This window comes from Festucalex cinctus, chromosome 17 (assembly GCF_051991245.1).
Source record: "Festucalex cinctus isolate MCC-2025b chromosome 17, RoL_Fcin_1.0, whole genome shotgun sequence".
Classification (NCBI taxonomy): domain Eukaryota; kingdom Metazoa; phylum Chordata; class Actinopteri; order Syngnathiformes; family Syngnathidae; genus Festucalex; species Festucalex cinctus.
In genome coordinates this window covers 22,948,607-22,975,007 of record NC_135427.1, presented here as the reverse complement: position 1 = coordinate 22,975,007, position 26,401 = coordinate 22,948,607, and the positions used below count along the sequence as shown (strand labels likewise).

The window sequence follows — 26,401 nt, the reverse complement described above, 5'->3', positions numbered from 1 at the left end:
CGCCTTTGCTGTAGCCATGCATTGTTTGTGAAGAAAAATGCTTTTTTGAGAGTCTAAATATGGGTGAAAACTCACAAAACTTTGCACACACACCAGACCTGTCTGGAACATGAATATTTTATTTAGAGATTTGTTGTGCAATTTGTAATAAATGGCTCAATAGCGCCCTCTAGACATTTTTATGAAGTCTTTCCGATTATATGATTCAGCTAGATGTGTCAATATTGGCAGGCATGCCTAATATATTCAAAAAGTATTCTATATAGCCATGTGCCAATCCATTTTGATTTTATTTTGTTAATTGTGCATCGTTTTTGGCCTTTCCATGAAACTTTAAAAACACAAAGCATGGCAAAAACGTTTACAATTTAGATGGTTTCCTATTTGACAGTACCCCAACATGCCAGTACCCCGACGTGCAAATACCCCAACGTGGTCCGGGTTGCGAGGGCCCTTTATAGCTGCTCGCAGCTCTAGTTCTTATTATTATTATTCTCCGCAAACGATCACATTTTTGAGACACTAAACGTGACCGAAAACTCACCAAACTTTACACGCACATCAGGCCTGGCGAAAAATTTGATATTTTAAAGTCGCCATACATGATAACAGAAAAATGGCTCCTTAGCGCCCCCTACATAGGTTAAACGGATCCCTGTCCCGCTACGATTGTCCGACGGCTATGAAAATTGTGTGGCACCTGTAGCACATCCCAATGAACAAAAATCCTCTTTGAAGTCTGTACCCTAAAATAGACAGAAAGTGAGGTATGAGTATTTAAATGTCCAATTTTGGCCCATTTTTGCACATTTACAGGGGTCATACTTTTGCCCGCTTCTCCTACACGGTTAACCCGATTGACTTCAAACTTGGGATGTACCATCTCAACACCTGGGACAACATCATTGTGAAAAATGAAAAGTTTTTGATATACTATATGACGGTGGCGGCGCATCAAATTTAGAGTTTAAAAATTCTTACTTCACGAAGCATTGCCGGTTGTACGTTTAATCTAGAGCTACGAAAATTGGTACACATATGTCACAGGCTATGACCTACAAAAAACTCTTTTTGAACCATATGCTAAACCTAACAGGAAGTCCACCATTTTGATTTATTTTGGAACGTGTTGCCATTTTTTTGGCCATTTCATTGGGGTCTTATTTTAACGAACTCCTCCTACAGTGTTTATCCGATCATCTTCAAACTTGGTGTGATTCATCTTAAGATGTTGAAGATGAAAAGTTATTGAAAGCTTTGTATTTCGTCGCACACTGTTGTCATGGCATGCACTGTTTTTAAAGGAAAAAAAATATCCTTAAAGAAGCATTCCCATTTGTACGAAGCAGCTAGAGCTACGAAAATTTGTAGACATATGTAACAGCCCAAGATGTACAAAAAAAGTCTCTTGGTGCCCTGTGCTAAACCCAACAGGAAGTCCCCCAGGGGCCGGGCATCACATTTTGAGCTAAAAAAATCCTCTTTAACAAAGCATACCCGGCTGTACGTTTCACATAGAGTTACCAAAATTTGTAGAGGTATATAACAGCCCTCGAGGTACAAAAAACTCTTTTTGAACCATATGCTAAACCTAACAGGACGTCCGCCATTTTGATTTACTTTGGAATGTGTTGCCATTTTTTTGGGCCATTTCATAGGGGTCATATTTTAACAAACTCCTCCTACAGAGTTTATCCGATCATCTTCAAACTTGGTGTGATTCATCTTAAGATGTTGAAAATGAAAAGTGATTGAAAGTTTTTTATTTCGTCACACGCTGTTGTCGTGGCATGCACTTTTTGCAAAGGAAAAAAAATCTTATTAATGAAGCATTCCCAGTTGTACGAAGCAGCTAGAGCGACGAAAAATTGTAGACATATGTAACAGTCCAGGATGTACAAAAAAGTCTCTTGGTGCCATGTGCTTAACCTAACAGGAAGTCCCCCAGGGGCCGGGCATCACATTTTGAGCTAAAAAACTCCTCTTTAACGAAGCATTCCCGGTTGTACGTTTCACCTAGCGCTATGATAATTTGCAGGCATACATAAGAGCCCACGATGTACAAAAAAGTCTCTTGGAACCATGTGCTAAACCAAACAGGAAGTCTGCCATTTTGATTTATGATGGGATTTGTTGCCATTTTTTGTGGCCTTTTTCAGGGGTCATATTTTAACGAACCCCTCCTACAAAATTTATCCGACTGTCTTCAAACTTGGTGTATTTCATCTTAAGATGTTTAAGATGCAAAGTAATCAAAAGTTTTTTATTTTGTAACACGCTGTTGCCATAGCAATGCATTGTTTGTCAAGTGCTGCTTTTTTTTTTTTTTTTATACACATGAAAACTCATGAAACTTTGCAAACACATCAGACTTGTCATGAACATGAATTTTTAGAGATTTATTGTGCAATTTGCTATAAATAGCGCCCTCTAGACATTTTTATGAAGCATTTCCGATTGTATGATTATGCTAGACCTACAAAAAAGTATTATGTAGCCATTTGCCAAACCAAAGAGGAAGTCCGCTATTTTGATTTTATTTTGGGAATTATACATCATTTTTGGCCTTTCTCATTAAACTTTGCACAGACAAGCCATGGAAAAAACTAACATTTTAAATGGTCCTTGTTCCATGTAACAGTACCCCAACGTGCCAGTACCCTGACGTGCAAGTAACCCAACGTTGTGCTCAATAGCGCCCTCTATGCATTTTTATGGAGCATTTCCAATTGTATGATTCAAGCGATACACAACTAAAGATGACTTGACCAAGATTTATGAAAACTGGGAGGCATACCTATTAGCTTAAGACCTACAAAAGGTATTCTGTAGCCGTATGCTAAACCTAAAAGGAAGTCCACCATTTTGAATTTATTTTGGGAATTGCACACCATATTTTGCGTTTTGATTAAACTTTGCACACACAAGGCTTGTCAAAAACATTTTAGATGGTCTTGTCCTATTTGACAGTACCCCAACGTGCCAGTACCCCGACGTGCAAGTACCCCAACGTGGCCCGGGTTGCGAGGGCCCTTTATAGCTGCTCGCAGCTCTAGTTATTATTATTATTCTTATTATTATTATTCTCCGCAAACAATCGCATTTTTGAGACACTAAACGTGACCGAAAACTCACCAAACTTTACACGCACATCAGGCCTGGCGAAAAATGTGATATTTTAAAGTCGCCATACATGATAACAGAAAAATGGCTCCTTAGCGCCCCCTACATAGGTTAAACGGATCCCTGTCCCGCTACGATTGTCCGACGGCTATGAAAATTGTGTGGCACCTGTAGCACATCCCAATGAACAAAAACCTCTTTGAAGTGTGTCCCCTAAAATAGACAGAAAGTGAGGTATGAGTATTTAAATGTCCAATTTTTGCCAATTTTTGCACATTTACAGGTGTCATACTTTTGCCCGCTTCTCCTACACGGTTAACCCGATTGACTTCAAACTTGGGATGTACCATCTCAACACCTGGGACAACATCATTGTGAAAAATGAAAAGTTTTTGATATACTATATGACGGCGGCGGCGCATCAAATTTAGAGTTTAAAAATTCTTACTTCACAAAGCATTGCCGGTTGTACGTTTAATCTAGAGCTACGAAAATTGGTACACATATGTAACAGGCTATGACCTACAAAAAACTCTTTTTGAACCATATGCTAAACCTAACAGGAAGTCCACCATTTTGATTTATTTTGGAACGTGTTGCCATTTTTTTGGCCATTTCATTGGGGTCTTATTTTAACGAACTCCTCCTACAGTGTTTATCCGATCATCTTCAAACTTGGTGTGATTCATCTTAAGATGTTGAAGATGAAAAGTTATTGAAAGCTTTGTATTTCGTCGCACGCTGTTGTCATGGCATGCACTGTTTTTAAAGGAAAAAAAATATCCTTAAAGAAGCATTCCCATTTGTACGAAGCAGCTAGAGCTACGAAAATTTGTAGACATATGTAACAGCCCAAGATGTACAAAAAAGTCTCTTGGTGCCCTGTGCTAAACCCAACAGGAAGTCCCCCAGGGGCCGGGCATCACATTTTGAGCTAAAAAAAACTCCTCTTTAACAAAGCATACCCGGCTGTACGTTTCACATAGAGTTACCAAAATTTGTAGAGGTATATAACAGCCCTCGAGGTACAAAAAACTCTTTTTGAACCATATGCTAAAACAAACAGGACGTCCGCCATTTTGATTTACTTTGGAATGTGTTGCCATTTTTTTTTGGCCATTTCATAGGGGTCATATTTTAACAAACTCCTCCGACAGAGTTTATCCGATCATCTTCAAACTTGGTGTGATTCATCTTAAGATGTTGAAAATGAAAAGTTATTGAAAGTTTTTTATTTCGTCGCACGCTGTTGCAGTGGCATGCACAGTTTGCAAAGGAAAAAATTCCTTCTTAATGAAGCATTCCCAGTTGTACGAAGCAGCTAGAGCTACGAAAATTTGGAGACAAATGTAACAGCCCACGATGTACAAAAAAAGTCTCTTGGTGCCATGTGCTAAACCCAACAGGAAGTCCCCCAGGGGCCGGGCATCACATTTTGAGCTAAAAAACTCCTCTTTAACGAAGCATTCCCGGTTGTACTTTTCACCTAGCGCTATGATAATTTGCAGGCATACATAAGAGCCCATGATGTACAAAAAAGTCTCTTGGAACCATGTGCTAAACCAAACAGGAAGTCTGCCATTTTGATTTATGATGGGATTTGTTGCCATTTTTTGTGGCCTTTTTCAGGGGTCATATTTTAACGAACCCCTCCTATAAAATTTATCCGACTGTCTTCAAACTTGGTGTGTTTCATCTTAAGATGTTTAAGATGCAAAGTAATCGAAAGTTTTTTATTTTGTAACACGCTGTTGCCATAGCAATGCATTGTTTGTCAAGTGCTGCTTTTTTTTTTTTTTATACACATGAAAACTCATGAAACTTTGCAAACACATCAGACTTGTCATGAACATGAATTTTCAGAGATTTATTGTGCAATTTGCAATAAATAGCGCCCTCTAGACATTTTTATGAAGCATTTCCGATTGTATGATTATGCTAGACCTACAAAAAAGTATTATGTAGCCATTTGCCAAACCAAAGAGGAAGTCCGCTATTTTGATTTTATTTTGGGAATTATACATCATTTTTGGCCTTTTTCATTAAATTTTGCACAGACAAGGCATGGAAAAAACTAACATTTTAAATGGTTCTTGTTCCATGTAACAGTTGTCAAGTGCTGCTTTTTTTTTTTTTTATACACATGAAAACTCATGAAACTTTGCAAACACATCAGACTTGTCATGAACATGAATTTTCAGAGATTTATTGTGCAATTTGCAATAAATAGCGCCCTCTAGACATTTTTATGAAGCATTTCCGATTGTATGATTATGCTAGACCTACAAAAAAGTATTATGTAGCCATTTGCCAAACCAAAGAGGAAGTCCGCTATTTTGATTTTATTTTGGGAATTATACATCATTTTTGGCCTTTTTCATTAAACTTTGCACAGACAAGGCATGGAAAAAACTAACATTTTAAATGGTCCTTGTTCCATGTAACAGTACCCCAACGTGCCAGTACCCTGACGTGCAAGTAACCCAACGTTGTGCTCAATAGCGCCCTCTATGCATTTTTATGGAGCATTTCCAATTGTATGATTCAAGCGATACACAACTAAAGATGACTTGACCTAGATTTGTGAAAACTGGGAGGCATACCTATTAGCTTAAGACCTACAAAAAGTATTCTGTAGCCGTATGCTAAACCTAAAAGGAAGTCCGCCATTTTGAATTTATTTTGGGAATTGCGCACCATATTTTGCGTTTTGATTAAACTTTGCACACACAAGGCTTGTCAAAAACATTTTAGATGGTCCTTGTCCTATTTGACAGTACCCCAACGTGCCAGTACCCCGACGTGCAAGTACCCCAACGTGGCCCGGGTTGCGAGGGCCCTTTATAGCTGCTCGCAGCTCTAGTTATTTGTTATTATTCTTTTCCGCAAACAATCACATTTTTGAGACACTAAACGTGAACGAAAACTCACCAAACTTTACACGCAGATCGGGCCTGGCGAAAAAATTGATATTTTAAAGTCGCCATACATGATAACAGAAAAATGGCTCTGTAGCGCCACCTACATAGCTTAAACGGATCCCTGTCCCACTACGATTGTCCTACGGCTATGAAAATTGTGTGGCACCTGTAGCATATCCAGATGAACAAAAACCTCTTTGATCTGTGTACCCTAAAATAGACAGGAAGTGAGATATGAGTATTTAAATGTCCAATTTTGGCCAATTTTTGCACATTTACAGGGGTCATACTTTTGCCTGCTTCTCCTACACGGTTAACCCGATTGACTTCAAACTTGGGATGTACCATCTCAACACCTGGGACAACATCATTGTGAAAAATGAAAAGTTTTTGATATACTATATGACGGCGGCAGCGCATCAAATTTAGAGTTTAAAAATTCTTACTTCACGAAGCATTGCCGGTTGTACGTTTAATCTAGAGCTACGAAAATTGGTACACTTATGTAACAGGCTATGACCTACAAAAAACTCTTTTTGAACCATATGCTAAACCTAACAGGAAGTCCACCATTTTGATTTATTTTGGAACGTGTTGCCATTTTTTTGGCCATTTCATTGGGGTCTTATTTTAACGAACTCCTCCTACAGTGTTTATCCAATCATCTTCAAACTTGGTGTGATTCATCTTAAGATGTTGAAGATGAAAAGTTATTGAAAGCTTTGTATTTCGTCGCACGCTGTTGTCATGGCATGCACTGTTTTTAAAGGAAAAAAAAATATCCTTAAAGAAGCATTCCCATTTGTACGAAGCAGCTAGAGCTACGAAAATTTGTAGACATATGTAACAGCCCAAGATTTACAAAAAAAGTCTCTTGGTGCCCTGTGCTAAACCCAACAGGAAGTCCCCCAGGGGCCGGGCATCACATTTTGAGCTAAAAAACTCATCTTTAACAAAGCATACCCGGCTGTACGTTTCACATAGAGTTACCAAAATTTGTAGAGGCATATAACAGCCTTCGAGGTACAAAAAACTCTTTTTGAACCATATGCTAAACCTAACAGGACGTCCGCCATTTTGATTTACTTTGGAATGTGTTGCCATTTTTTTGGGCCATTTCATAGGGGTCATATTTTAACAAACTCCTCCTACAAAGTTTATCCAATCATCTTCAAACTTGGTGTGATTCATCTTAAGATGTTGAAAATGAAAAGTTATTGAAAGTTTTTTATTTCGTCACACGCTGTTGTCATGGCATGCACTATATGCAAAGGAAAAAAATCCTCCTTAATGAAGCATTCCCAGTTGTACGAAGCAGCTAGAGCGACGAAAAATTTTAGACATATGTAACAGCCCAGGATGTACAAAAAAGTCTCTTGGTGCCATGTGCTAAACCCAACAGGAAGTCCCCCAGGGACCGGGCATCACATTTTGAGCTAAAAAACTCCTCTTTAACGAAGCATTCCCGGTTGTACGTTTCACCTAGCGCTATGATAATTTGCAGGCATACATAAGAGCCCATGATGTACAAAAAAGTCTCTTGGAACCATGTGCTAAACCAAACAGGTAGTCTGCCATTTTGATTTATGATGGGATTTGTTGCCATTTTTTGTGGCCTTTTTCAGGGGTCATATTTTAACGAACCCCTCCTACAAAATTTATCCGACTGTCTTCAAACTTGGTGTGTTTCATCTTAAGATGTTTAAGATGCAAAGTAATCGAAAGTTTTTTATTTTGTAACACGCTGTTGCCATAGCAATGCATTGTTTGTCAAGTGCTGCTTTTTTTTTTATACACATGAAAACTCATGGAACTTTGCAAACACATCAGACTTGTCATGAACATGAATTTTCAGAGATTTATTGTGCAATTTGCAATAAATAGCGCCCTCTAGACATTTTTATGAAGCATTTCCGATTGTATGATTATGCTAGACCTACAAAAAAAGTATTATGTAGCCATTTGCCAAACCAAAGAGGAAGTCCGCTATTTTGATTTTATTTTGGGAATTATACATCATTTTTGGCCTTTTTCATTAAACTTTGCACAGACAAGGCATGGAAAAAACTAACATTTTAAATGGTCCTTGTTCCATGTAACAGTACCCCAACGTGCCAGTACCCTGACGTGCAAGTAACCCAACGTTGTGCTCAATAGCGCCCTCTATGCATTTTTATGGAGCATTTCCAATTGTATGATTCAAGCGATACACAACTAAAGATGACTTGACCTAGATTTGTGAAAACTGGGAGGCATACCTATTAGCTTAAGACCTACAAAAAGTATTATGTAGCCGTATGCTAAACCTAAAAGGAAGTCCGCCATTTTGAATTTATTTTGGGAATTGCGCACCATATTTTGCGGTTTGATTAAACTTTGCACACACAAGGCTTGTCAAAAACATTTTAGATGGTCCTTGTCCTATTTGACAGTACCCCAACGTGCCAGTACCCCGAAGTGCAAGTACCCCAACGTGGCCCGGGTTGCGAGGGCCCTTTATAGCTGCTCGCAGCTCTAGTTATTATTATTATCCGCAAACAATCACATTTTTGAGACGCTAAACGTGAACGAAAACTCACCAAACTTTACACGCACATCAGGCCTGGCGAAAAATTTTATATTTTAAAGTCGCCATACATGATAACAGAAAAATGGCTCCATAGCGCCACCTACATTGGTTAAACTGATCCCTGTCCCGCTACGATTGTCCTATGGCGACGAAAATTGTGTGGCACCCGTAGCACATCCAGATGAACAAAAACCTCTTTGATATGTGTACCCTAAAATAGACAGGAAGTGAGATATGAGTATTTAAATGTCCAATTTTGGCCAATTTTTGCACATTTACAGGGGTCATACGTTTGCCCGCTTCTCCTACACGGTTAACCCGATTGACTTCAAACTTGGGATGTACCATCTCAACACCTGGGACAACATCATTGTAAAAAATCTAAAGTTTTTGACATACTATATGACGGCGGCGGGGCATCAAATTTAGAGTTTAATAATTCTTACTGAACGAAGCATTGCCGGTTGTACGTTTAATCTAGAGCTACAAAAATTGGTACACATATGTAATAGACTATGACCTACAAAAAACTCTTTTTGAACCATGTGCTAAACCTAACAGGAAGTCCACCATTTTGATTTACTTTGGAATGTGTTGCCATTTTTTTTTGGCCATTTCATAGGGGTCTTATTTTAATGAACTCCTCCTACAGTGTTTATCCGATCATCTTCAAACTTGGTGTGAATCATCTAAAGATATTGAAGATGAAAAGTTATTGAAAGCTTTTTACTTCGCCGCACGCTGTTGTCGTGGCATGCACTGTTTGCAAAGGAAAAAAAAATCTTCTTAAAGAAGCATTCCCAGTTGTACGAAGCAGCTAGAGCTATGAAAATTTGTAGACATATGTAACAGCCCAAGATGTACAAAAATGTCTCTTGGTGACCTGTGCTAAACCCAACAGGAAGTCCCCCAAGGGCCGGGCATCAAATTTTGAGCTAAAAAACTCCTCTTTAACAAAGCATACCCGGCTGTACGTTTCTCCTAGAGTTACCAAAATTTGTAGAGGTATATAACAGCCCTCGAGGTACAAAAAAACTCTTTTTGAACCATATGCTAAATCTAACAGGACGTCCGCCATTTTGATTTACTTTGGAATGTGTTGCCTTTTTTTTTTGGCCATTTCATAGGGGTCATATTTTAACAAACTCCTCCTACAGAGTTTATCCGATCATCTTCAAACTTGGTGTGATTCATCTTAAGATGTTGAAAATGAAAAGTTATTGAAAGTTTTTTATTTCGTCACACGCTGTTGTCATGGCATGAACTTTTTGCAAAGGAAAAAAATCCTTCTTAATGAAGCATTCCCAGTTGTACGAAGCAGCTAGAGCGACGAAAAATTGTAGACATATGTAACAGCCCAGGATGTACAAAAAAAGTCTCTTGGTGCCATGTGCTAAACCCAACAGGAAGTCCCCCAGGGGCCGGGCATCACATTTTGAGCAAAAAAAAACTCCTCTTTAACGAAGCATTCCCGGTTGTACGTTTCACCTAGCGCTATGATAATTTGCAGGCATACATAAGAGCCCACGTTGTACAAAAAAAGTCTCTTGGAACCATGTGCTAAACCAAACAGGAAGTCCGCCATTTTGATTTATGATGGGATTTGTTGCCATTTTTTGTGGCCTTTTTCAGGGGTCATATTTTAACGAACCCCTCCTACAAAATTTATCCGACTGTCTTCAAACTTGGTGTGTTTCATCTTAAGATGTTTAAGATGCAAAGTAATCGAAAGTTTTTTATTTTGTCACGCTGTTGCCATAGCAATGCATTGTTTGCCAAGTGCTGCTTTTTTTTATTTATTTATAGATGTGTGAAAACTCATGAAACTTTGCAAACACATCAGACTTGTCATGAACATGAATTTTTAGAGATTTATTGTGCAATTTGCAATAAATAGCGCCCTCTAGACATTTTTATGAAGCATTTCCGATTGTATGATTATGCTAGACCTACAAAAAAGTATTATGTAGCCATTTGCCAAACCAAAGAGGAAGTCCGCTATTTTGATTTTATTTTGGGAATTATACATCATTTTTGGCCTTTTTCATTCAACTTTGCACAGACAAGGCATGGAAAAAACTAACATTTTAAATGGTCCTTGTTCCATGTAACAGTACCCCAACGTGCCAGTACCCTGACGTGCAAGTAACCCAACGTTGTGCTCAATAGCGCCCTCTATGCATTTTTATGGAGCATTTCCAATTGTATGATTCAAGCGATACACAACTAAAGATGACTTGACCTAGATTTGTGAAAACTGGGAGGCATACCTATTAGCTTAAGACCTACAAAGAGTATTCTGTAGCCGTATGCAAAACCTAAAAGGAAGACCGCCATTTTTAATTTATTTTGGGAATTGCACACCATATTTTGCGTTTTGATTAAACTTTGCACACACAAGGCTTGTCAAAAACATTTTAGATGGTCCTTGTCCTATTTGACAGTACCCCAACGTGCTAGTACCCCGACGTGCAAGTACCCCAACGTGGCCCGGGTTGCGAGGGCCCTTTATAGCTGCTCGCAGCTCTAGTTATTATTATTATTATTAGGACCCAAGCAGCGACCGCTGCAAGGTCCCTATTTTTTTTGTAAAAATTATTATTATTATTAGGGCCCGAGCAGCGACCGCTGCGAGGTTCCTATTGTTTTTGTAAAAATTCTTCTTCTTCTTCTTCTTTATTCTCCGCAAACGATCGTATTTTTGAGGACCTAAACATTTACGAAAACTCACCGAAATTTGCACACTCTTCGGGCCCGGCGAAAAATGTGATATTCTGATGTTGTCATAACAACGAGACTCTATAGCGCCCCCTAGCATAAAAAAATAAAAACTAATCACGGCACGTTTGACCTAGAGCTACGAAAATTGGCAGGCACTTGTAGCACCCCGGGACGCACAAAAAGTCAATTGGGACCATGTAGCAAAAATGTACAGGAAGTGAGCTATGAATTTTTGAATGTCCAATTTTGGCCCATTTTTGCACATTCACTGTGGTCATCCTTTTCCCCCCTTTGCAAACAGTTTTAATCCAATTGACTTCAAACTTGGCATGTATCATCTCAAGACCTGAGACAACAACTGGGCAAAATATCTTGACTTTTTGGAATACTATATGACGGGGGTGGGGCATCAAATATTGCCTTTAAAATTTCATTTGTCCAGAAAGACAAAATGGTTAATAACTCCCATGTGCAAGCTCCAAAAAATCTCAAACTTCTCATGCAACTTAATAGTCATGGCCTGAAAACATCTATATAATAAAATTCAGTTATACATTTAGCGCCACCTAGTGGTGACAATAAATATCATACTTTACGTTTTTAGCTACTGTGCCTCGCTCGTTGAAGGGATCCAGTTGAAAATTGGTCAGAAAAGCCTTAAGATGTTGATCATGCCCCACACCGAATATTGTAACTTTTCGCCAAAGGGCGTGGCCGTTACGGTGCCGCAAAATCTGATAATTTTTCGTGACAATAAAAGTTGCTTTAACTTGACCCAGATGATCCTATCTCCTCAAAATTTCACACATTTGATGAGAGTCCAGCCCTTAAGACATCTACGAACTTATATTTCATCTTACTTATAGCGCCACCTAGTGGCAATTTTTTTTCTTACGAATTTTCTTCAACGTTTCTCAGCCAAACACGTTGACTGGACCTACCTCATATTTGCTCAGATGAGGGTTTCGGCCTTCATGATGTCACAACACGAAGTTTGTGAGTTTTCGCGAAACGCTGTGGGCGTGGCGAAGCACTGTTCGCCAAGAAAACAACGCCAGTTTTGAGGGTCTAAACTTGCGCAGAAACTCATGAAACTTGGCACACAAATCTGGCCTGGTAAAATGAGTAATATTTTATCATGTATTGTGCTATTTTTACAAAAATGACTCAATAGCGCCCCCTAGGAATTTTTAACAAAGCAGCCCCGGTTGTACATTTAAGCAAGAACGACGAATATTTTTAGGTGTATGAGGGAGCCCAAGACCTACAAAAAAAGTCTCTTGGACCTATATGCTAAAATGAACAGGAAGTGAGCTACGAATTTTTGAATGTCCCATTTTTGACGATTTTTGCACATTTACAGGGGGCATACTTTTGCCCACTTCTCCTACACGTTTCATGCGACTGACTTCAGACTTGACCTGGACCATGTCAAGACCTGGCGGAAAAATCTTGACTTTTCGGAATACTATATGATGAAAAAGGACATGCTTAATAACTCTCCGGTACATGCTCCAAAAAATCCCAAACTTGACGTGTTGACGTTTATAGTCAAGGCCTGAAGGTATCTCTATGACAATACTCAGTTATATATGCAGCGCCACCTAGCCCTTGAGGCGTAAAAAAAAAAAACACCCACATATGGTATTTTTACAAAAATTGTAAACTCATTGTAAGTGTGAAAAATAAGTCATTTATGAATATTCTTTTAGTTTCCACCACTCAAAATGTTCACTGGCATCAGACCTATCCAAACATGCATACTTTTTTATTTAATTTGATTTAATTTTGATAGCCTCTATGGACAATACAAGCAACATTGTGCAATGAGTACGAGCGATGATGGGTACATATATTTTCCCAAAAATACCAATCAGGGCAACTTCTTGCCTAAAAATAAAAATGGGTGCTAATTTTTGCAGATCTTAACGTTCAACAAAACCCATTGAGCTTGAAACATTCATCACACCTGGCAAAGAAAATCCACATGTAAAGGTTTATCATGACATTTTCAAAGAAATTCTGCTTCCAATGTGACAGTACCCCAACGTGCCAGTCCCCCAACGTGCAAGTACCCCAACGTGGCACGGGCTGCGAGGGCCCTTTATAGCTGCTCGCAGTTCTAGTTAGGGCCCGAGCAGCGACCGCTGTGAGGTCCCTATTGTTTTTGTAAAAATTCTTCTTCTTCTTCTTCTTCTTCTTCTTCTTCTTCTTCTTTATTCTCCGCAAACGATCGCAATTTGGGGTACCTAAACATTCACGAAAACTCACCGAACTTTGCACACTCCTCAGGCCCGGCGAAAAATTTGATATTATGAAGTCGTCATAACAATGCGACTCGATAGCGCCCCCTAGCGTAGAAAAATAAAAACCAAGCCCGGCACGTTTGAGCTAGAGCAACGAAAATTGGCAGGCACGTGTAGCACCCCGAGACGCACAAAAAAAAGTCTATTGGGACCATGTAGCTAAAATGTACAGGAAGTGAGCTATGAATTTTTTAATGTCCAATTTTGGCCTTTTTGGCACATTCACTGTGGTCATGCTTTTTCCCCCTTTGCAAACATTTTTCATCCAACTGACTACAAACTTGGCATTTATCATCTCAAGACCTGAGAACAACTGGGCAAAACATCTTGCCTTTTCGAAATACTATATGACGGGGGCGGGGCATCAAATATTGTCTTTAAAATTTCATTTGTCCAGAAAGAGCAAATACTTAATAACTCCCAAGTTCAAGCTCCAAAAAATCTCAAACTTCTCAGGCAACGTAATAGTCACGGCCTGAAAACATCTATATGATAAAATTGAGTTATACATATAGCGCCACCTAGTGGTAACAATAAATGTCATTCTTTACGTTTTTAGCTACTGTGCCTCGCCTGAGTTAAGACTTGACCTGGACCATGTCAAGACCTGAGCCAACGACAGGGGGAAAAATCTTGACTTTTCGAAATACTATATGATGAGGGCGGGGCATCAAAATTTGAGTTTCGCACTGAAAAAGGATATGCTTAATAACTCCCCGGTACATGCTCCAAAAAATCCCAAACTTGACATGTATGTTTGTCGTCAAGGTCTGAAGGTATCTCGATGACAACATTCAGTTATATATGCAGCGCCACCTAGCCCTTGAGGCATGAAAAAAAAAATACCCCACTTACGGAATTTTTACAAAAATTGTAAACACGTTTCACAATGAAAAAGGATATGCTTGATAACTCCCCGGTACATGATCCAAAAAATCCCAAACTTGACATGTATGTTTATCGTCAAGGCCTGAAGTTTTCTCTATGACAACATTCAGTTATATATGCAGCGCCACCTAGCCCTTGAGGCATAAAAAAAAAAATACCCCACATACGGTATTTTGTACAAAAAATGTAAACTCATTCTAAGTGTGATAACTAAGTCATTTATGAATATTCTTTTTGTTTCCACCACTCAAAATGTTCACTGGCATCAGACTTATCCAAACATATATATATTTTTATTTATTTTTGATAGCCTCTATGGACATTAAAAGCAATATCGTGAATGAAGGATATGCTTAATAACTCCACGGTACATGCTCCAAAAAAAATCCCACACTTGACAGGTATGCTTATAATCAAGGCCTGAAGGTATCTAGCCTAGCCCTTGAGGCATAATTATATATAAAAAAAAAGACCCCACATACGGTATTTTGTACAAAAAGTGTAAACTCATTCTAAGTGTGATAACTAAGTCATTTATGAATATTCTTTTAGTTTCCACCGCTCAAATTGTTCACTGGCTTCACACCGATCAAACGTATGTAGGTTTCCATTTTGTTTTATTCATTTTTGATTGCCCCTTTGGACAATAAAAGTAACATTGTGCAATGAGTACATCGAGCGATGATGTGTATATACATTTTTACAAAAAATACCAATCAGGGCAACTCATTGCCTAAAAATAAAAAAGGACGCTGATTTTTGCAGGTCTTAACAATCACCAAAACCCGTTGAGCTTGACACACACACTGGCAAAAAAATATACTACATGTAAACGTTTATGATGCCATTTTCAAAGAAATTTTGCATCCAATATGCCAGTACCCCAACGTGCAAGTACCCCAACGTGCAAGGACCCCAACGTGGCCCGGGCTGCGAGGGCCCTTTATAGCTTCTCGCAGCTCTAGTTATTAGGGCCCGAGCAGCGACCGCTGCGAGGTCCCTATTGTTTTTCGTTTGAATTATTATTATTATTATTATTATTATTCTCCGTAAACGATCGCATTTTTGAGTACCTAAACATTCACGAAAACTCACCAAACTTTGCACACTCCTCAGGCCCGGCGAAAAATTTTATATTTTGAAGTCGTCATAACAACGCGACTCTATAGCGCCCCCTAGTGTAGAAAAATAAAAACCAAGCCTGGCACGTTTGAGCTAGAGCAACGAAAATTGGCAGGCACGTGTAGCACCCCAGACGCACAAAAAAAAGTCTATTGGGACCATGTAGCTAAAATGTACAGGAAATGAGCTATGAATTTTTTTTTAGCAATATTTTATCATGTATTGTCCTATTTTTACAAAAATGACTCAATAGCGCCCCCTAGAAATTTTTAACGAAGTAGCCCCGATTGTACGTTTAAGCAAGATCTACGAAAATTTTTAGGTGTATGAGGGAGCCAAAGACCTACAAAAAAGTCTCTTGGACCCATATGCTAAAATGAACAGGAAGTGAGCTACGAATTTTTGAATGTCCCATTTTTGACGATTTTTGCACATTTTCAGGGGGCATACTTTTGCCCACTTCTCCTACACGTTTTATCCGACTGACTTATGACTTGACCTGGACCATGCCAAGACCTGAGCCAACAACAGACGGAAAAATCTTGACTTTTGGAAATACTATATGATGAGGGCGGGGCATCAAAATTTGTGTTTCGCACTGAAAAAGGATATGATTAATAACTTCCCGGTACATGCTCCAAAAAATCCCAAACTTGACATGTATGTTTATAGTCAAGGCCTGAAGCTATCTCTATGACAACATTCAGTTATATATGTAGCGCCACCTAGCCCTTGAGGCATGAAAAAAAAATACCCCACTTACGTATTTTTACAAAAAATGTAAACTCATTCTTACTGTTATAACTTAATCACTTATGAATATTCTTTTACTTTCCACCACTTAAAATGTTCACTGGCATCAGACCTAACCAAACATACATATTTTTGTTATTTAGTTTTATTGATTTTTTGATAGCTCTATGGACATTAAAAGCAATATCGTGAATGAAGGATATGCTTAATAACTCCCAGGTACATGCTCCAAAAAATCCCATACTTGAAATGTATATTTATAGTCAAGGCCTGAAGGTATCTCTATGACAAAATTCAGTTATAAATACAGCGCCACCTAGTCCTTGAGGCAAAAATAAATAAATAAATGCCTCACTTACGGTATTTTTACAAAAATTGTAAACTCATTGTAAGTGTGATAACTAAGTCATTTATGAATATTCTTATTATACTTTCCACCACTCAATATGTTCACTGGCATCAGACCGATCCAAACATATGCACTTTTTTATTTAGTTTCTTTTTTTTTTTTTTTTTATCGCCTCTATGGGCAATAAAAGCAACATTGTGCAATGAGTACGAGCGATGATGTGTATATGTTCTTTTCCAAAAAATACCAATCAGGGCAACTCATTGCCTAAAAATAAAAAAAGACGCTGATTTTTGCAGATCTTAACAATCACCAAAACCCATTGAGCTTGACACACATCACACCTGGAAAAAGAAAATCCACGTAATGGTTTATCATGCCATTTTCAAAGAAATTCTGCTTCCAATGTGCCAGTACCCCAACATGCAAGTACCCCAACGTGGCCCCGCCTGCGAGGGCCCTTGATAGCTGCTCGCAGCTCTAGTTGTTATTATTTTTACTATTGTAAATTAAGATGGCCAGCAAAAGTATATCTTGTAATTCACATATTTAAATGCTATATTTTAGATGGATCTAATTTTTCTATGAACATCCAATCCTTACTGGATAGTTCATCTTAAAGCTCACTTTTACTGTTTATTTTCCCCCATTTTATATGAATTTGGTACAGTCCGCGAACCTAGAATTTCCTAAGGACTGATATGTTTGAATAACAGGGTGACAAGAAATTTCTCACTGTGATAATTCTCAAGCTTCTACCCAACAGGGCGGAGAATTCTTGCCTTTGCTTCCACAATGAGTTGTCACTTACAATCCTGTTTGTTTAAAATGAAGTATCAAGTGACACTACACTTCCATTCACTTCACACACTCACACAAGGCCTTTTCGATATATATTTTTTTTTTCTCCAGCATTTCACGGAATTTAAGTACATACACGACTCCGGCATCGTCTCTTTACACGGACGTTACTGTGCTCCGTTCCCTTTACTTGCCATTGACTAGTATTCACAAGGTTTTTCCTCCCACACAGTACCTTCGCCCAGATTTTACGTCGACATTCATTCACACTTTCCCCCGGAAAGTAAACTTTTTCTCACCCAGATGTCTTTTCTCCATCGGAAAGCCGTCAGCCTGTAGATCCCAGCTGGCGGGCAGAATTTCCAGTCCTCAAAAAAACGATCTTAGGCTCACTCTATGGCTCATGGCCATGGTCTTTCTGGAGTCCACCACACCCGCTGGAATCCTTAGGCATCTTGGCATCCGGCTCTTCGAAGGACCAAATAAATGTCAGGTTTAAACACCATCTATGACATTTTTAAAATGCACAAATGCCTCTACTTGTACAAGGAGAGATGAGCGAGAGATGTGTGCTGGTCACAATCCTCTGGCCCACTCTGACACACATTCACATTTCTTGTCTTTTCATGGAGTTCGCTAACAAATGGTCACAAAAGGAGGCGGAGAAATAGCAGCGCTGAACATCACAAAATAAACACAGGAGACATCCTTCAACCATAAAACTTTTATGACCACTAATCCTTGAAGGCTGTCTATTGTATTGGTGTGAAGTTCTTCATTCCCACATTCCACATGTCCTGAGATTGAATAAACATGCAGCAGCTCCAAACAGATAGCACAACACTGAGTAAAATGCTTTTACAATTAAATCTATGTAATAAAAGAGAAAATATGGAATAATATATGCATAATAATCCTAACACCGATATAATTCTGTAAGTAATAATTTCATGATTTTTAATAATTTGAGAGACATCTGGAGAGATATCAATCCGGGAATTGAAGGATTTTCATGATTTAAACCGTATGGAAGTTGTCAGTCTAGGATCGGTTATTGTTTGGGTTCTAATAATATAATAACTCAAACTACAAAGACTTTAATATCTAAGGCACCTTTCTCAGATCACTGTCTTAATAGTGTTAACACTCAAATCTCTCATCATGGAAACGCATCAGAAAGGCTATTGGAAATTCAATGCCAATTTAAGAGCAGAAAGTTTTTTTTCTAATTCTATTTATTTATTTTTGTATTTAGACATTTTTTTAATCTTTAATTTTTGTATATATTTTTACTTTTATTTATTTATGGATATATTTATATTTTGTTTTAATTTCCATTTATATGTTTTATATCCGTTTTTATTTTCACTTTTAGTCATTTATTTTTAATTTTGGCAGACCACTGATTTTCCACCTTCAGGTGCCATTTCCTGCCTCAAATCACTCCCTAAATATCCATGAGAAAAGTTTCAGAAAAATGTTCACAGAAAGAAAGTGAAGATACTCTTCTTTCGCTTTTGTTCATGCCAAAAGAAACATGCATTTACATTCATATTACAGATCAGAGTTATTTAGATATAGGCCAGTAATACCATGTGAATATAAAGGTGTCACATTCAATTTAATCACATGCTGCAGCATTTTGTTTTACACAACCTACATAATCATGCAATTTTTCCATGACTTTAATAAAATTCAACGAAACATTTCATTTTTCAATGAAAGGAAACAGAACTTGGAATATAAGGCATGCAGCAATTAATCCTATTAAAATGATAAATGATAATCAAACCAAAAAATGACAATGAAAACGACATAAAAGGAAGTTGAAACACTGAATAGCTTGGAAGCCAACATATCCAACCCATTTCATTGATGATTGACCTTTCCATGAAAAGTCAGTTTCTTCATAGTCCATCTAATCAATCACTTACTTCATATAGACATCACCATAACATTGTACAAAGCACATGCATTGCTGAAAATATTTTTGCACCAGTACCAATTCTCAACACTTGCCCACAGGAGGATTTCAGATTACTGTATACAAAGACCACAAGATGATATTAAAAAAAATAAAAAATAAAATAAAAAAAAATACTAATAATAATAATAAAACAAAAAGATCATGCTACATAGAATAAAATAATGTATGTTTTTGTAAATATTTACCTTAATAAAAATACTTCAAGGGTCCATTTCACAAAGCAGGTTCAACAAACTGAGACTAAGCCTGAACTAAGTTGACCTACCCTGAGATAGGAAAATGAGTTTTTGGTTCCATGACAGCTGATTTGAGTCAGTTTTATCAATGCAGAGTTTTCACTTGGAGTTAATCACGTAAACCACCAGCATAAAAAGACTGCATCAATGGAGCCCCGATTTGACGAGTCACCATGGCAACTTTTTTTTTTTTTTTTAAATCCCTCCCGAACTGGAAATCTTAATGCGGTCGTATGGCGAATTTGAACATGTCTTTATTTAAAGCGCAACACCGCAGCAGCTGCAAAAGAGAGGGAGATGACGTGCGTGGGGGAATGTAGCTGCTTGGGTCAATGCGGAACTTTAAATGAAGTCCTTTGCAGTAACAATAATATTACAGGGAAAACCTGCTTTACTGGTAGCTCATGAATTTATTTCATTTAGGTGTTTGTTAATCCTGCGAGGGAGAAGCGCACTTGACAGCAACTTTAAATATTAAAATATTGTTGAATCAGATAAGAAAAATAAAAAACAGCGCAACACATCATATGCTGGGACGTGAGCGCATGACTACGGCTGGTACTGTTGCAAATGTAAGGCCGGATTATGCTGTGTGTTGAATTAGTGAATATAATATTTTAACTAGATTAATCACATCTTGGAATTTTGATTAATCACGATTAATCATTTAATTAAAAAGGCTTTTTTTATAATTATTTTTTGCCCGCCAAATTTAAATAGCGCCTGTTAATGTGTTATTTTTTTCCGACATTTAACCCTTGTGCCATTTGTTTAGCCAAATATGTAAATTGGGAGTTGATTGTGCAGGGGGAAAACAAAAAAAAAAAAAAAAAAAAAAAAAAAAAAAAAAAAAAAAAAGAGCCACGGCTTTGGAAAACTGTGGGACCGTCAAAATGCGAGTGTGCCAACATTTCTCAGCCATTGCATGAGGGAGATAACTAATTTTATAACCCTGGAATATACGTTAGCCAGCCGCGTAACATTAATGTACATTATAAGTGACATTTTTGGACCGATTGGACACTGCATGTATTTTATTGCAATTTCCGTGATTTCTGCATGAAATCCTTCTATGGACATTCCTCGACGGTGCCATGGCCATGAGAAAGATTTCGCACCCCAAATCCACCAGGTGGCGGTAGAGGCCAATTAATGATTTTCCTTGCAAACGCCGCACTGTTTCCAGCACGCCATATTCCACACAGACTTATTTCTTCGTGCTTTTTACTGATTGTGCATTCGACAGGATGTTAGTGGATGCGCGTGCACGTTAGTGGGCGCGCGTGCGTGTTCGTGGATGCGCGTACACGCGCGCCACTTATATTTTTGTGCAGAAAAAGGTATTGCGAGCTATTGACTTATGTTTCGTGTTGGGATATTTGTTTGTTTGTCTGCATGGACGTGGGAGGCACGTTCCCTAGTGGGAGGGGTCGAATGGCAATGCTCTTTGTCGTTGTTATGTCCCCAAAATGAGCCACTGTTAGAGGTGGGCGTCGTTGCAATACAGCGGTTTTCCTCAGTGTGTGAAGGCTGTTATTTAAAAAAAAATTTCTCTTTCTTCACTTTAGAACTTTAGAATTGATAGCGTGCATATTCCACACGCATGCGCAGTTCGATCATCCATTTTGAACAGCCGAGCAGTGGCATTTGCCTGCAGGGGGGAGGCGTGCCATTGTGGCCAAACGTGCGTGCAACGTGGAGGTGACGTATTTCCCTTCGTGCATTCTTCAAAACATGGCAAGGAGCATGGATCGGTGAAAACTAAGCAGAAGGGATAAGACAAAACAAAAAAAACGTGTTTTTTTTTTTTTTGCAACTTATGAAGTGTAACATGTAACGGTTGTCGAGATGAATTCCTCGTCGGTTATCTTATCTGGCCGTTGCATTTCTACGTGTGAAAGTGCTAAGCTTCGATTTTTATTCGGCTAGTTTGTATTCACAACAACGTGCAAGAGCTAACGTGCAAGAGACATGAGCTTCCTGGATCTAAGTAAAAGAACGGCGATCGGAGACACAAAAAGCTGCAAGTGCAAGTTGGCAAGTAAGTACTTCTACAAAATAAACATAAACGAACATATGAGCACGTCCTGGAATGCCGCGGGGGACGTGCAGCTTCCCAACGGTATGTAGCTCGTCGCTGTGTTGACTTCCGTTCGCCGGATACAATTGGATACAGGCGGTGTAAATTTATCCGAAAAACACGCACGATTTCCGGGTAAAGTAAACGGACGGATCGGTGTAATGGAGCTTTTTCTTTCCGTTATTTCTCCGGAACCGTACGTCCTACGGGGAGAATGACACATATCTGACACATATCTGGAACCGTGAGCACAAGAGATACGTGGCTCGTTGAAGTGCGACGCCGGATACGGGGGTGTAAATCGGGCCTTCCTGTATCCGAAAATCAAACACAATTTGCGGCTAAAGTCACGGAGGGGTCCCGGTGCCGCTCCGGAGCCCCACAAAAAGTACTTTTTTCCCCAAAGTTTTCTATCAAAGCTACCGTGTTGCCTGATGCTCTAACTATGTCATATGAAAGATTCAAATTTTTTTCTTTATTATACATATATACAACACAGTTAATTTTCTTCATAATCTATTATTTGGCTTCTGTTGTCCTATGGCGGGGGGAAATAATAATAATAAATAAATATACTATATTTATGCATAGTTTTGATGCCAATGAACATTTTGGGTGGTTGAAAGAAAAAAAAATATTAAAAAATTACTTAGTTATCACACCTCAAAGGAGCATTACATAATTGGCTAAAATGTACTCTTCGAGGGTGTTCTGAGTTAAATTGCCATTGTCAAAAAATTTGGCATGCATTGAAAAAATTGTTGTTATAACTTATTGCCTTATTCGAAGCTCTAATTATGTCATATGAAGTATTAATTTTTTATTTATTTTTTATACATGTATACAGCACAGTTCGTTTTCTTCATAGTCCATTCTTTGGGCTTGTATTGTCCTAAGAGGGGGGAATACATAAAAAAAAAAAAAAAAACTTCATATGTATGGATAGTTCTGATGCCAATGAACATTTTGAGTGGTTGAAATAAAAAAAAATGTTAAAAATTGACTTAGTTATCACACCTCAAAGTAGAATTACTTATTTGGCTAAAATCTACTCTTCGAGGGTATCACTGATTCCAAGGCACAAGGGTTAATGAGGACGTGATAAAAAAAATTTACCCACTGCACACCCTTATCATCCTCTTTTACTAATCAGTTTCAGAATTTTAAATGGGGAAAAAAACAAAAAACAAAAGTAATTTGCGTTTAATTAATTAATAATTGCTGAATTGCACCCAATTGATATGATGATGTTACGTTTTGAGCAATATACACATGCATGCAATTGAGTACATGCATTGAATCAATGTTTGCAAAAGACATTCAGATAATAAAATGCGTTAATGCCAAAATATTAAGGTATTTTGTATTTATTTTATATTACGCGAATACGCAAGTAATTTAGCTGATTAATCGTGATTAATCAAAATTAAAAAGTGTGATTAATCAGATTAAAAATTTTAATCGTTTGACAGCACTACTTAATATATTCACTTTGGATTAATTTAATTCAATTCAAGCAATTTTACTAAATTGGTCAGCAATTCAATTTGTAATCTTAAACAGTTCTCTTTTTAGAGTGAACCTTCATCAACGGGAAAAGGACATGCCATGTTGCTGAAAAACACTTAATAAAAGCCTATTGACTTCTTTTTTTTTTTCCCCAAACAACAGATGGAAGAACTACCGTTATGTTAGGCCATAACTCGCCAATTGACTGTATGAATGAGGAGAGGACATCAAATTTCATGTGTGGCTGAAAGGAGGCAGAGACAGAGAGAAACTCGAGGTTCATTGAGGTAAACGTGGTACTGGCCAAGTTAGGTTCATAGACTCTGTTACTCCGGTGACTGACAGAGATCTTAAGTTAGCTTTTTATCAAACAGGCTAGAGTTACCCCTCTTTCTTTGGTTTCAGTTACCTCACTTTCTGAAACAGAAAAGGCAGTTTTTCGCATTTCAGTATTAATAGACTCAGTTCTCACTAAATCTGCTTTTTCAATGGACCCCAGGTCCAAACCATTTACATTTTCATTGCAAGCTTCTTGATTACTGCGTTCTTCACCACTACACTTGTGTCTCTTGAACTGAAACTCATGACAGAATCTTTGCCCACAAACTGAGCAGGCAAACCGTTTCTTACCAGTGTGGGTTCTTGTGTGTCTTTTTAAGTGTCCCTTGTGAGAGAATCTTTGCTCGCAAATGGTGCATGCAAAAGGTTTCTCACCAGTGTGGTTTCTTGTGTGAATTTTTAAGCTTAACTTATGAGAGAATCTTTGCTCACAAATGGTGCACGCAAAAGGTTTCTCACCTGTGTGGATTCTTGCGTGTATTTTTAAGTGGCCCTGGTGAGAGAATCTTTGCTCACAAATGGTGCACGCAAAAGGTTTCTCACCAGTGTGGGTTCTTGTGTGCATTTTTAAGTTTCCCTTTTCAGAGAATCTTTGCCCGCAAACTGTGCAGGAAAAGGGTTTCTCACCAGTGTGTATTTTCATGTGTTTTTTCAAATATCCCTGACGCGCAAAAGTTTTCCAACACAGAGAACATTTCCAGCGTTGGTTGTCAGTGTGACACGTCATACCACTTTTAGCCTCCTCCTCATCCTGAAGAGCATGTGACATAGCGTTGTCACTTTCTGACAGTGGAGCTAGGAGGACGTCTGCTTGTGATACTCCACAGTGGTCTCCATCACCTTCGGTTGTCATTTGTTGGCATGAGCTGCTGGTTGGAGGCTCCGCCCATCTACTCGCCTCACTTGCACCAGCTTCATTCTTCAAGGGGACACCAGTCGATGGCAACATAGCGACATCCTTTTCCTCCGGCTCCTCTTTGATGTAGGGAGGGTCTTTTCTCTCCTCTTTCATGCAAGCGTGCTCTGACTCCTCCTCTTTTTTAATGGAAAGAGATTGCTGTTTTGTTTCCTCTTTGGGGACGTCTTTGTCGTCATCTTCTTTTTTAATGTGAAGGTGCACTGGCTCCTGCTGCCTAGGACAAACATATTCAGTGATGCCGTCTGCAAGACAAGAAAACAAACACACATGGCATTATGGTTATTATTCGTAATGAAGGTTATTGGGAGAGCTAGATGAATTGAGATTTCTAAGTGTTTGTAGAGTTTTAAACTGAGACCTAATTGGTCATCCAGTGACTATAATTATAACTATAATTATAACTATAATTTCTCATGCCTAAAAATATCTCATTAATTATAATAAATATTTTAAATATGGCCCATACACCGCGTCTTCGCCATGTCATCATCCGCCATTTTGGATGCAACAGCCAATGTAAACAAAGCTGTACTGTAAAGCCTGCGTATTGTCATCTGTTTGCAGACCACATCCAGCCAACTTTAATGCCTAGACCTCTTAAAAAAAAAAAAAGGCTTCACGACTCACAGTTTGATGGTGCTGAACTGTCCGTTGTTCTTCCACACTGTGAAACTGGAAAAGACATTGTTCATGTGAACGTAGCACAAGCACACAAAGTGGAGGCACAGAGCAGTCACCAGGCAGCAACGTAAAATCACAGGGCAGGTAGAGTAACTTCTCTAACATGCACGCTCTTCTTGTCACCAACATTGAGAGGCGAGCTTTGTCAACAGTGAGGAAGGTGTGCGAGCCAGGTGGGGGTTCTATGAACTACACATTTTGATACCACTGGACTGGCTTGCTCAAATTTGACGAATGAGGTATGATAGGTATCACGTTTTCTGTTAAATTGTGGTGCATTTGACCAAACCATTTTAAATGTGACTTAATCATTCAGGGGGGGGTCTCGAAATCCATCCATTCATCTCCATACAGAAAAGACGTCACTCTCGTTTTAAATAAATAAACATAAATATTTTCAACAAGTATTGTGTTGCAGTATTTTCGAAACAAGTGAGAGTAACAAGTTAACAAACCTGCTCTGCTAAGCACAACACGTGGCTGCTGGGAAAGTCTGGCTGCGTCCAGTAGTTGACGATGCTCGTTTTCATCTTTCGTTCCACGAAGTTCCTCCGCGTCTGTTGCTGTCCTCCGTGCGCACATTTTGACACGAGAATCTCAACTATTTGAATAATCAAACGTGTCTCTTTGTTAGCGGATAGCGAGCTAAACAACGCTAACTAAGCCGAGGGGCTTCAACGCACACAGAGACGAGTTGGCCGAAAACAAACATTTGCTGAGTTTCGTTTTCGTCCAGTAAAGTAGTAATGTGCGCACTGTGTCGAGTATTCAGCCCGTTCAATACATAAATCGGCATGAAGTGTTCTGCTGCATTCGATGATGGTCAGTGTCGGTACCAGATGTGACATGGCTGGGATCGTCGCCTGTCGTGACGTCACGTCACAGGATTGGCTGGAAATTGTCCGTTTATAACTGCTCAATAAAGTTATATTTAAAAGACACCCTGTTGACGTCCAAACATTGAAAAGAAAATATCAAATGTCATTTAAATAAAAATATATGGACTGAAATTGTAAAAACGTAAATAAACCTAAGAATATAAAAGCACAATACTCGATTGTACAGATTTATAGGCATATATCAATGCTCCATTTTTT

At 38.5% G+C, this 26,401-nt stretch overlaps 1 protein-coding gene across 2 annotated transcripts in view; it reads right to left on the bottom strand.

Moving 5' to 3' along the window:
- LOC144004475 (uncharacterized) overlaps nt 1-26,157 on the bottom strand; it is a 123,760-nt gene extending 97,603 nt beyond the window's left edge. The window contains exons 1-3 of one of the 2 annotated variants that reach the window (XM_077501639.1): nt 25,760-26,157; nt 25,251-25,295; nt 24,434-24,865 (exon numbers count right to left, since the gene is read on the bottom strand). In XM_077501639.1, the coding sequence (XP_077357765.1) occupies nt 24,434-24,865; nt 25,251-25,295; nt 25,760-25,886 (604 nt within the window). In that variant the 5' untranslated portion in view covers nt 25,887-26,157. The remainder of the gene's footprint in view (nt 1-24,433; nt 24,866-25,250; nt 25,296-25,759) is intronic. The other variant, XM_077501640.1, reaches the window with a different exon arrangement.
- Nucleotides 26,158-26,401: the final 244 nt, after the last annotated feature.